The 11,824-nt window shown below is 46.7% G+C and overlaps 6 protein-coding genes across 6 annotated transcripts; 4 read left to right on the forward strand and 2 right to left on the reverse strand.

The window, feature by feature from the left end:
* The first annotated feature begins 484 nt into the window (after window positions 1-484).
* On the forward strand, window positions 485-1,761 carry LY89DRAFT_41698 (uncharacterized protein). Its single transcript, XM_018207378.1, has one exon. It carries the CDS (start codon window positions 580-582, stop codon window positions 1,627-1,629), a length of 1,050 nt encoding a protein of 349 aa, XP_018072560.1. The 5' UTR covers window positions 485-579; the 3' UTR covers window positions 1,630-1,761.
* Window positions 1,762-1,801: 40 nt separating this feature from the next.
* LY89DRAFT_41745 (uncharacterized protein) lies at window positions 1,802-3,230 on the reverse strand. Its single transcript, XM_018207381.1, has 2 exons — window positions 2,948-3,230; window positions 1,802-2,786 (listed from the first exon to the last, which is right to left on the reverse strand). The coding sequence occupies exons 1-2, from the start codon at window positions 3,113-3,115 to the stop codon at window positions 1,893-1,895; spliced, it is 1,062 nt and encodes a 353-aa protein (XP_018072561.1). The 5' UTR covers window positions 3,116-3,230; the 3' UTR covers window positions 1,802-1,892.
* LY89DRAFT_41738 (uncharacterized protein) lies at window positions 3,229-4,822 on the forward strand. Its single transcript, XM_018207380.1, has 5 exons — window positions 3,229-3,248; window positions 3,324-3,455; window positions 3,510-3,698; window positions 3,826-4,255; window positions 4,308-4,822. Exons 2-5 carry the CDS (start codon window positions 3,417-3,419, stop codon window positions 4,373-4,375), a joined length of 726 nt encoding a protein of 241 aa, XP_018072562.1. The 5' UTR covers window positions 3,229-3,248; window positions 3,324-3,416; the 3' UTR covers window positions 4,376-4,822.
* Window positions 4,823-4,871: 49 nt separating this feature from the next.
* LY89DRAFT_583053 (uncharacterized protein) lies at window positions 4,872-7,398 on the reverse strand (the record flags this gene model as incomplete). Its single annotated transcript, XM_018209192.1, has 7 exons — window positions 4,872-5,093; window positions 5,166-5,303; window positions 5,357-5,648; window positions 5,696-6,031; window positions 6,143-6,230; window positions 6,282-6,747; window positions 7,030-7,398. The coding sequence occupies 7 exons, from the start codon at window positions 7,396-7,398 to the stop codon at window positions 4,872-4,874; spliced, it is 1,911 nt and encodes a 636-aa protein (XP_018072563.1).
* Window positions 7,399-8,488: 1,090 nt separating this feature from the next.
* On the forward strand, window positions 8,489-9,595 carry LY89DRAFT_717804 (CBD9-like protein). The gene is made up of 3 exons (XM_018218370.1): window positions 8,489-9,125; window positions 9,170-9,357; window positions 9,403-9,595. The coding sequence occupies exons 1-3, from the start codon at window positions 8,508-8,510 to the stop codon at window positions 9,563-9,565; spliced, it is 969 nt and encodes a 322-aa protein (XP_018072564.1). The 5' UTR covers window positions 8,489-8,507; the 3' UTR covers window positions 9,566-9,595.
* Window positions 9,596-10,190: 595 nt separating this feature from the next.
* LY89DRAFT_41780 (uncharacterized protein) lies at window positions 10,191-11,821 on the forward strand. The gene has a single exon (XM_018207382.1). It carries the CDS (start codon window positions 10,257-10,259, stop codon window positions 11,763-11,765), a length of 1,509 nt encoding a protein of 502 aa, XP_018072565.1. The 5' UTR covers window positions 10,191-10,256; the 3' UTR covers window positions 11,766-11,821.
* The last annotated feature ends 3 nt before the right edge of the window (window positions 11,822-11,824 follow it).

An 11,824-nucleotide genomic window follows, 5' to 3' on the forward strand; every position in this document is an offset into this window, starting at 1 on the left:
TGTACCACCAACTGTAACATTGAATCCTTCTTTTGCGACTCGAATTTTGCCTCCTAGATTGAGCTTTCCGGTCAAGTTTGTGTGGAAAGCAGCCTGCTCTGAGGGATCGTTTGCTTGTGCTTCATGTGAGAATGGGAGAGATGGCGGGGCGGAAAAGTAGCGGTAGAAGAGGAGGATGAGACCATCACCAGAATTTCCTGCAGGACATGTGCAGATATAAGAGACTGGGTCCGAAGAGCCTGCTGGGAGCCATGTTTGCTTCATGATGAGAGAGCCTAGCTGAGTCGAAATTTGCACTTTTGCGGCATGTGTCGGAAATGCTAGCACATCTTCTTTGAGGACAGACTGTCAAACAATATCATGTGCCTTGGTAATCATAGTTCTTTTTGATTCTGGGCGTGAAGTTAAAGCTTGCGAGAATGAAGGTGTGCTCGTGTTAAAGGTGGTGTGTGAAAAGCACGTGTTAGGCTATTCCGTTTTAGTGCTACAAACGACTCGCTTGTCTCACCTTACTCCAACATCATGCAACCTCAACGATGATCTCTCCGAAGTCGAGGCTTCATTGATCTTGCTCCGAAGATGGCAAGCGGAACTCCGGCTGGCCTATTGGAAAATCTCGCCATATCTCCAAAAACTATCATGGCAGCGCTACATAGCTCGAATGACACCATTTCTGCTCTCGATCTCCCACCTCCCACAATGGAGTCCCAACAGGATGTCCCAGAAATGCCTCCACAATTTGAACCACCAGCAGAATTTCTCAAATTTTCCGAGCTGCCCTCGGAATTGAGACTCAAAATTTGGGATGAAGCTAGCTTCTTTCAAAGGGATATCAATCTTTGGTTGAAAACCCTCGGTGAACTCAGTGTGAGTGCCTACACTGCTGAGGATTCCACCACCCACGAATTATTCAAAAGCCATGAATTTGTCACGAACACTGCTCCGCCAACAGTATTACAAATCTGCAAAGAATCTCGAGTTGTTGGACTGACACATTACCGGTTGTCGTTCGGAACGTCGTACGAATTTGCCAATCTCAGCATATCCACTACTCCACACATATACGTCAACTGGGACTGTGACAGGATCTGTTTGCTATGGCCCCAACAGTTTCAATCACATAAAAGCCGTTCCTTCAAGACACTCGTCAATATCTGCCAAGAAAACAGGCTCCGCTACCTTGCCCTGAACGTGTTGAGAGACGCTCATTGGCCGTACGTTGAAATTACCACTGCAGTGCACAGTCTCAAGGAAGTGCTACTATTTGGCTCCACCGCTCAAAAGAGTGCAACATACAGCGATGCTTTGAATATTGGCTTTGTGAACACGGAGACACTGGCTATGATTTACCCAGACCTATGGAGGAAGATCCGCAATCATTCGTGGGCAATCCGTCTCGAGATTCCTCGGAGAGATTTGGCCAAGTTCTTCAATTTGAGCAAGGTTGGAAATGAGTCGGAGGGTAGTTTATGGGTACGACAAAATGTACCATTTGCCAGCAATTCACCAGAAATACCATGGGGGCTTCAGTCTGATCTCGGGAATGATGAAGTGCGACAGCCACCAAGGATCGAGACTGGATACATTACCATCAATGGATTTCCAGAGCTGAGTGACTGGAATTGGTGAACGTTAGGCTTGTTTTGACTTCTCGAACGAGTTAATCACCGCGAAGCCCCAAAATTCGATAAGCAGTCACATGAAATGTAAGCCGGTATTCATGAACTACATGTTTGCTTGTTTGTGTGACTAGGCAGAATCGTCGATGCAAATGAACGCAATGCAATTTCTCTTCGGGTGGACATGAGTACTATCTACTTTACATGGTCGCCAGAATTGGTGACAGAAGCATCCAGAAAAGCAGATTCTCTCGACCTTCGTCTCGTGGCCACCTATGCTTGCACGTCGTTGGCAGGACCATACTTGTTCATTCCCATGATCTTAATTCTGGGGCACTTGAAGACCTTCTCAGCATCGGCATCGACAAGTGCCTCAACAACCGGGTCAAACTCATCTCCTTTGCCATCGCTCAACATTCGATTTCCCAGCCAGACTTGTGGACCCGCAAGCATCGATGATTCTCCAAAGTCCTTTCCGTGAACGGTGAATACGGAGTAGTGCTTCAAAAGCTGGCACATCTTACTCAGGAAAGATATCGTAATCTTGCAATAGAGAGCGATAGTGTTGAGAGGACCCATAGTGTCGTCCAATTCGACTAAGTCCAGTCTGACTCCAGATTTGGATACAGCAGAATTTGGATCCTTAACATATAGCAAAACGATCTCCTCCATATTCCTCGGCGTGCGCAACATGAGCTCGAGGAATTGAAGATCGAGGAACTTACGCAAGTCTGGATTGAACGAGTTCCCAAAGAGGTCCATAGGAACAGCGATCGACTTTGGAGACGTCCCGAAGAGGGTCGTGGGGCTTTCTTGTGTAAAGAACTCACGGTCGGTAGGGATCATGCATCTGTATAGGAAGAGCGTATCGACGGCATTATTGAAGTAGATTTTCGGCTCATGGAGTATTGTCCTGACAGCAGCCAGACTCTGTTGAGTATCCAGGGGTCTGTAGATATTCAGATACGTCCCTCCAACGAGGCCAAATAGCGAGAGGCACTCGTTATGGCTTTCGCGACAGACTTGAAGAATGGCAGGTTGTGGGCAGTCACTGCGCTGTAAAGTGATCCCCAGAACCTTCTTTCCACCGACTTCGTTATGACCTGCCTTATTCTTCTTGACTTCCGAAAAGGAAATCAGCCGGGGATGATTTGCAGCAAGCTTCCACTGCAACAAATTAGCACCGATTTCCCCTTATGACAGGATAAACAGCGAAGAAGGAACTTTGCAGTGCAGCGCTAGCGACTTTGTGCGAGATCTACTCCACTTACAAAGCCCCCAGAGGTACACTGTAACGAAGATGAAGTTGGGATGTGAAATTTACTTACAATGAGACATCGAATTTCAGGCGCAAGGTCGGGAAACAATTCAAATGTTTGAAGAGGTTCATAGTCAGAGGATCCTACGCTGGACTTCTCCATTGGTGTTGTCTTCCCGGAACTGCGTATCTTGTTGCCAGAATTGGACGATTTCGGAAGAGATCTCGAGTGACCCATTTCAAATCGATGCGTGCTAGGTGTCAGTTGTGTTTTCGATGTCTTTCTGTCTTTTGGATTGCGTTGAGGCTGGGAAAGTTGTCGAAGAGCGTCGCGCAAGTTTACCAACTGAACGCTACGCGTCGCGTTAATAGTGAGTTTCCCACACATCCAAAAGGTAGACCATTTGTGTCTCTAGCGGCTCCGATTAACGGGTATTCTTCGTGTAAACCTGCCCAAGTATAATATGCATTCTACCCAGCGTCAACTTCGACCGACATACGACAACCTAACAACCTGATAACCTAACACCTTTGACAACATGTCTACTGAGAACCATTCCCCATTGTCAAAACAAAAGGTAAGCTCCTTCCCTACATACACAAGACAAGGAAAACTGAGCAAACCACCACAGATGGCATTTACTAAAAAGCCTGCTGTGGCCGTTGCCGCGAAGACCGAACTGCCTAAAGCGCAAAGTACCGATGTCAAACAAAACAAAGCCGACAAGCTCTCTGCTCCTGCCGTCGAAGCTCAACAAGAGGAAGTCACGCATGATACTTTCACCTGCTTCCCAAACCTCCCCGTCGAACTCCGATACAAGGTGGTAAGCAGCAAACTTCTTCATTCTACACCCTGCCTAGTTTCCGAGTTCGGTGGACTGTGTTCTTGAGACGTATCTCAAACTGTTTGGCTCTTATCCTAAGAGAAAACTTGCTAACTTGTTGTAGTGGGAGCTCGCTGCTAATGCCCCGCGCCTTGTACCACTTGTAGAGGTCATAGTGGCGCAAAGTGAGGAGGAGTCAGACTATTACTGTGACGAATTCGAGGTCAATCAAAAAAGCGGAAATCCACAGCCTGCGGTCCTTCAGGTTTGCCAGGAGAGCCGGGCCGAGTGCATGCAGTACTTCGAGCTCGTCTTCGGTTCTCAACATTACCGCGGAAGCTTCTGGTCGACCGAGCTAGTCAAGCAGAAGCCAGCTGTATACTTCAACGCCTCTTGCGACATCTTTCACATGTCTAGCCGCTTTTGTAGCAATCTTAATATCTTTTCTGGATGGGGCCCTAGCTCAGACCCGACTTTGGCGCGCATTTGTTCATTGAAAGGATTTGCACTCAATGTTGAAGACTTCGACGCTGATAAATGGCCTCTGGATTATGATGAGTCCCACTACTCTGAAAGGGTTGTGTATGTTTTGCTGAGCCACCAAACTTCCATCCAAGAGATCATTCTCGTTCTACCCATCGAAAGTCGAGGAGCTTCAACCACAGGTGAACTAAAGCTTGTCGAGGTCGTCAACGATCTGGAAACTCAGCGTGCTAAGAAAGCTATTACCATGCTAAACAGCCTTCTCCGGACGGTTGAGCTCAGGCTCCTCCATCTCGCTCATTTGAGGTATCTCCACAAAAACCATCTGCATGCAATGCATGAATCCTACTACCTTACTTTTTCTGAACTTAAGTCCTTTGTGGCGGAACTCGCACTTCAAGCAGGCATCCCACTTGAGGAAGTGGAAAAGGAGATTGCTGAATATGCTCTGTATCAGCGACCAACGTTGAAGGTCATGGCCTTGTCAAGGGGTTGTAAAGCACCAGTTGGCCAGTCGACCATAGCGTGATTGATGGGGCGTTTGGCATCTCAGAAACTCTTTTTCTGCAATGATGGGGATAACGTTGAGTCGATCTACCGCGGTGATGGGAACTCTGCTCTTTCATAGCCCATCGAATGTATCAGCTCCCAGACCAAATAAGTGCAACCTCGTGATGAATTGTATTGTCAATTGAAGTCCATCCACGATGCTTGTTGAGTCCAGTCTATGGTATTTAACCAGTCTAAATCATCCATCTCTGTGAACGACGTCAACATCGGGTCGAACGGGATTTCAGGATTAGGTGCTTTGGCTGTTTCATTTCTAGCCTCCAAAACATAGTCCAGAACACGCCTTATGACTTTTCTCAGCCGCTGAGCTAGAGCATAGTTGCCATCCGTTGGGCGAATCTTAACCACACAATTAGCTTGTCTTTATGACATATTTGGGAACCTCTCGTTTGGAGCAAGATTCAGACTCACCCATTCCAGAAATGCAATGAACAGTGTTAGTTTTTGGATTGCGTCTGAGAGAGAAAATTCTACAGTACTCTGGCTCGCTGCTTTCTTGAGAAGTTCAACGCAAATCACTCCCGCAGACGGGATGCCGTAGAAGGTGACCTTCCAAGTGTTAGCGAAACATTCCTTAGCTCGAAGTGACAGGAAGGACCCACAATCCAATCAAAATTACAAGAAAAAGACATGAGCTGATCGCGTTTCATCCAGTATAATAGGGCAATATCGATGGACTCAATAGCAGTATTGAGAAGGCTTTGTCCGTTGTCTAGGCCTCGAGCAAGTGCAATTCGGTCAATTAGGAATTTGTTTTGTAGGAATTGTAGGAGCAAGTTCGCTCTATCATATAGGTCGGTGCCGGTAAGAGTCTTTGGCACACCTGGTCCCTCGTAATAGTGGAGTTGAGGAGGAAGTGCATCATACACTTCTTGACAACGTCGATGCATCTCTCTACACAGTGTTAGTCTCTTTTCGCTAACAAATCTCAACACAATTACCCTATACGTGATATCGAAACCTGAACATTGATGCCCAAAGCCAGTTCTAGGATCTCTTCACGAAGTACAGATTGTTGGAGTCTCGCTCTTAAAAGTGTAGTCAACTGATACGTGGAACCCGATGTGTTCCATCCTTCGGCATCCAATTGGCTCACAGCTACTGCCATTTCATCTTGTGGCAAGAGCAAGGCATCATCAGGTAGATCAAGACAAGGTTGGATGTCGCAGAAGGTTCGCGTTAACAAGGGAGGTATTCCACTCAAGGATGCATGTGTCTTGTCGCTGCAGTATATTGCACAAAATAGTCGTCTCTTGTACTCTGAGGCAGCGGTGACTCTGTTACAGGGTTGCATTAGCATTAAAACGACAGCTTGATAGGATAGGAACCGCTTTTAGTGCCGCAACGTTCAGGTGGTTAATAGAGAACCTTGCAGAAAAAGTACTCACTTTGTAGCATCGCAGTCCGACAGCCTATGGAGTCCTGAAGTGATTGTTGTCGTAATCATATCTCCATGGAGCCGGCGCATGTGGTATGCTATAAGAGATCAGGAGTGCTACCATGATAGAGTATGGAAGTTTAACGTACTTTCGTCTCCAGTACAGGCAGTCTCAAGCCTCTTCAAGTTCAATATTAGAGCTGCGACGAGATAGTTGACCGTCTCAGAGCAATCGCACATGTCTAGACAGACTTCTGCACATTCTTTCATTCTCCAAGCAGTCTGCTTTCTATCCCGCCCAAGGTTTTCCGAGACGCTGAACAGAGGATCCCAATCTTGTAACGCCAGATATCCCATTCCATAAAAACAGAACATTAGTCCCATCATTTCAAACCTAATGTTAGGTCCCGTAAAGGTGTCGAGCCATTCAACGGCATCGTCCGGACTAGGCGGTAAAGGAGCTTCTTCATTCTTGAAAAGAGCATCGGACATTATGGTGAGTGAAGGTGCCGAACGTGGTTGAGACAGTGGCTCTTCGAAGTTTGCCCAGATGGATGCATTACAATAGCCAAGCAGTTGCATATCTAAGGTAGTGTCACGGAGCTTAGCCACGGGCTGCAGTAAGACTGCACAGATCTCTTTCGAAGGAATGTTCCATAAAGCCTTCACTGTCCGATCCTCTCGTGCAGTGGGTCCGTTAGGTCGCTCACGACCGAGAAGTGGCTCCCCGAAAACCCAATTCCCTGGATGCTTCCGTTTGTCCTCGCCCATATCCAACAACTCGTCATGAAATTTGGCTTGATGCTCGGAGAAAATTGCTGAAAAACTAGTAGGTCCATAATACTTGGCAGAACGTGGAAAAAGGGCCTCTTTCCACCCTTCTTTTGGTTGTCCAACTGACTCCGAGCCAGTCGATGAGACCTTGGACGAGTGCCCATGACTTGTACTTTTAGCTCCATCTGTTCCATTATTTAGTGTGGCCAGATGAGGAGGAAGTCCGGCTCGAGCGGGACGCTGAGCAGGAACCGAAGAGCTGGCAGAGGTAACGCTTGGAGTTTGTTGAGGTGTAGGTAGTGGCTCTGAGTTTCGGCTCTTAGACATAGGAGCTGGATGGTATACGCAACGTTCCGTGGTCTTCCGCCGTACGCAACGCCCACAAAAAGGGGCCCCATGATCACATGCCAATTTTCCTTTCCTACAAGGCTCACAAGCTTGCTTCTTGCCGTTTCGTCGGTATCCTACAGCAGTTTCTCTAGTAGTCGGCATGTTGGGGGAAGTGCACGTGAGCCATCAATCTCATGCAGTTTTGAGTGGGGACAGAAGGAAGCAATAAGAGATGGGTCAAAAATGAAAGACTCCCTAGTCGAGCGCTCACAGTTTGTGTATTATTCATACGAACAAGTGTATAAGTTGAAAGGAAGTCTGCTTACAATTCTTGACGATCTCGGAGCTTGGAAGGCACTTCTCTCGAAAAGGGAAGGTGCCCCGAGCCATCAAAAATCGTCACGTGCTATTCGACTTTTCACAACGTGAGACAACGGTCTTTCTTCTTTTCCTCGACTTGCGAAGTTCATGTATGTTGTATTGTGCTTTGGAATATTGAAACTTCATGAAATACTCGGAACTAGATGCGCAAGAATCTCATGAAGCCCCCAGAAGTATGCTGGCTTGGCAACCTCAAGCTCGATGGTAAACGCAAGCTTCTGAAATGCCTTGATGGTCTCTTCTTGCTATTCGTTATTCCTCTTCTTGAAACCATTCATGTTTGGAAGCAGCATCTCTCTATTCACAGCCGTCTTCATCCTTCGCACGAACAAGTTCGTCTAGTTTTCGAACCCCTACCTTGAATGAAACGGGCCATGAAGCGGCGCAGCTTTTGTCCATTTTGGGTGAGAATTCGCCGGTCAGTAGCAATGGACGCCAATTACTACTTGAATATAAAGTCTTTGTCCGACGCCTGTATGATGTCGAAGTAGATCATCTTCTTCGTTTTTGACATTCAATACCGGCATTTAGTTCCAAGCTTCATTTCTATACTTTAGACATCTACTGTCAAATTTCGTTCTTCCATTCAAACAGCACCCGAGATGCTACTTTTCAATCCATTGATACTAATTACAGGTAGTTTACTGGATGGAATCATTTTCGAGAGTTTTGCTAACGCTGACAGCACTTTTTGCCATATCTTATGCTACCAATACTTCTGCTTCTGTCTTCGTAGCAGATAACAAATCTGTTACTTTCGCACTTAACATCCCCCAGGATGCCAACAGCACTGATCTCTTCTTCACAATTTCAGGTCCGAGTAATTGCTCATGGATTGTAGGTTATGTATTCCCTTTGGTCTCAACGCTAATCATTTCCAGGCCGTTGGAATGGGGTCGCAGAAGATGAAGAACTCATTGATGTTCATGATGTACACGGACTCTACGAAGAACAACATAACACTAAGTCCTCGACTCTCATACGATCATAGCGAACCATCATATACCTCGAATGTCAATATCACAATCCTGTCAGGGACAGGAATCTCGAACAATCAGATGGTGATCAACGCGATGTGCGAGAACTGTCGATCCTGGAAAGGAGGAGAGATCGACCCCACGAACACGAAAGCCTCTTTTATCTGGGCCAATGGACCAACTGAAAGCTTGACTTCGGATTCGTTGACCGCCGATATCAAGATGCATGCCGACTATGGTGTTTTCCAACTCGATCTGACTCAAGCTGTTGGAGCTGCTGGTGTGCCAGTCATTGCTACGACTGATTCCTCGGGCAGCAAACAAATATCATACAAAACAAGTTCAGATGGCATGGTTGTGGCCCATGCAATCTTCACTATCTTGGCTTTTGTTGCAATTATGCCATTAGGAGTCCTCATTCTGCGGATCTTCAAGAGTCCTAAATGGCATGGATACAACCAGGGTGCGTCCTTTGTGATAGCTCTTGTCGGCCTCGGACTCGGTTTTGGAAGCTCAACGGAGTACAACAGGGTAAGATTTCAAGCCATGGATATAATAGTGCTGACAAATGCCAGTCCAAAAACTTTTCCTCTGCCCATCAACTCTTTGGCATTGCAATTACTATTGCCCTGGCTGGCCAATTTGTCCTCGGATATATGCACCATAAGGTTTATAAGAAAACTTTAGCTACCACAAAGCTAGCTCCCATTCATGTATTGCTTGGAAGATTGGTGATACCAGCTGGAATACTGAACGCATTTCTGTATGTGATCTATCTCGATTCATTTTCGTGGCTGACACTTTTCAGTGGGTTTCCACTTGCCCTGGAGAGCGCAAGTGACGGGCCGCTATTTGGGATCGTCGTCGCTGTCGTAATCATTCTTGGTGCGTTTTCCTGGTGGTCTAGACGTCGAGACGAACAACATACCATGGCCATTGCCGCGAGAGGTTCCGAGCTAGGATACAGATGAATGAGGAGTGAGAATGGTTCGATGTCGACTGGGTTCGCCTGTCAATCACTTTCTTTGATTCCGTGGGATTTTGCCATTGCTGCATCTCAGGAGGATTACAGATATGCTAGTTTATAGACAACATCATGTGCTGCGCATTTTGATATTGGCCCAACGGAATTGAGTTTTCAATCCTTGGAAGTCGCTTCATTTACCTTCGAATGATACCTTCTTGAGCTTCAATGTGGTGGAAGGTATTTACTATTTAACCCCCGATAATGTGTTGGTTTCCATGATATAGATACACGCAGCTTCAATTCTGAAAGAGACCGATTCGGCAGACTCTGTATAACGATCTAAAGTCTGTCCCAACCAGATACCCTGAAGTAGCACAAGAACCACTTCTCCTCAAATCATGGTAGAACAACCGCATGGCAAGAGGCTAACATAGGATCACTGCACATGCAAGGCAGTGATTATAACGTTCAAAGCCTGTAAAGTTAGACCTCGGTTGCTGCTCGCTCCCTGAATCCGATACCCCTGAGTGATTAGCGAGTCGCCCCTGTGAAGGCCCGGCTGGCTGAGCCACTCTCGCTAAATGCGGGCGCGTTTGAAGTTAACGTCGTTACATTACCCTCTCCTTCAACACAACTTTGACTTCTGCTTTCAGATCAAAACAAAGCCAAATTGATCTCATTTCTAATCAAGTCGAATGCCTAACCGAAGAGCATGTGATAGATGTCACAGACTTAAAGAGGGATGCAGGTGGGAAGGCGGCTCAACGGCATGCACTCTCTGTAAACGATCTAAGTCATCATGCACAACTTTACGTGCACCACTGCGCCAAGGTCGACGAGCGAAGACCAAGCCTCTTGGACAGGATGCTTCTATTGATGTATGGGAGGTTGAGGGTTTTGAGACCAAATCAATCAAAACAAGTACCAGTCAAGCGTTGATCAAGAGCCGAATGCAACCCTCTCTATCGGCAAATACTTCAGTCAGCCATATCAACGAATGGGACATCCTGTTGGAAACTATCCCGGACTGCTATCAGTCTCCAAAAACCAACGAAAACGACTCTTCGACTCCTCAAAGACAGCCTCAGAAAGTATCCCAAGACATATCCATGGAACAGCCATTCAAACCCTGGATCATCGACCAATTCGATGACTTCTACACAAGACACGACTTATTCATGTTCGGTCCCACCTTCGCCCGAGATCTCAGAGTAGCCATTCAACACGCATATACCTGCTCACCTACCCTGCTACACGACATCCTCATGGTGATATCCCCAGCCGTCGACCGCGCCAAGCAAAAGCCCAGCTCCTGGAACCAAACAGAAATCAACAGATGTACGACCTCTATAGAGAAACTCCGGACAGCACGAATTACCAGCCTCTACGATGCCTTAGCCATCATGGCTCTCGGACAGAATTTAGCGGCGTTCAATCTGCTTACCTATAACACTGGCGCAATTTTCATCATGCAATACTCACTCACTTCCATTCGACCATGGTACGGACAGCTCTCTAAAGATCCTTCTATCGATACAGTCACCATAACTCCCGTTTTCTGGGACACAGTGCACTGTCTCCTCAAGCGCGAAATCCCAATCATCAAATTCTACTCTCGAGATCCTCACACCGTGGATCGCATGGCTGGTTTATGCACAACTTTGCTACCCATCCTCTACGACTTGTGTGTAGTAAGCCACACACTCAAACACCAACTCCAATCTTCCTCTGAGATTAACACCCAACATCTCCAGCATATCGAGCAAAAGCTCCGCTCATGGAAACCCACCCCGCCACCGGATTTCACCACCACATTCACACCCCACGAAATCCTCAAGATGGAAGCCCAAGCCTCAATGTACAGAACGGCAAGCTTGCTAATCTGTCATCGCCTCCTGCATCCAATTGGCACGGAGGACGACATCGCTATCTCGCACGCAAATAGTATCTTGCTTGATTACGCAAGATACTCGGCTCTGGTTAGTTTGCAAATGGTTACGTTTCCGATTCTACTCGCTGCGTTGGAGGTAGAGGATGTTGATGAGGGGATATGGAAGAGTATGCCGTTGCTGGCTGCTGCTCCGACTTGTATTGGGAAGATGGGAGCTTTTGTGGAGTATGTGTGGATGAGAAGGCTTTCTGGTTGTACGGGGTTTATTTTTGATGTTGTTGATAGTGGACCAGAATTTATAGTCGTTCCATGAGAAGATTTATTTGTTGGAAATGTATCTATACGATAGATAAGGTCAAAGCAAAGAGTAGT

This window comes from Mollisia scopiformis (assembly GCF_001500285.1).
Source record: "Mollisia scopiformis unplaced genomic scaffold LY89scaffold_10, whole genome shotgun sequence".
Taxonomy (NCBI): domain Eukaryota; kingdom Fungi; phylum Ascomycota; class Leotiomycetes; order Helotiales; family Mollisiaceae; genus Mollisia; species Mollisia scopiformis.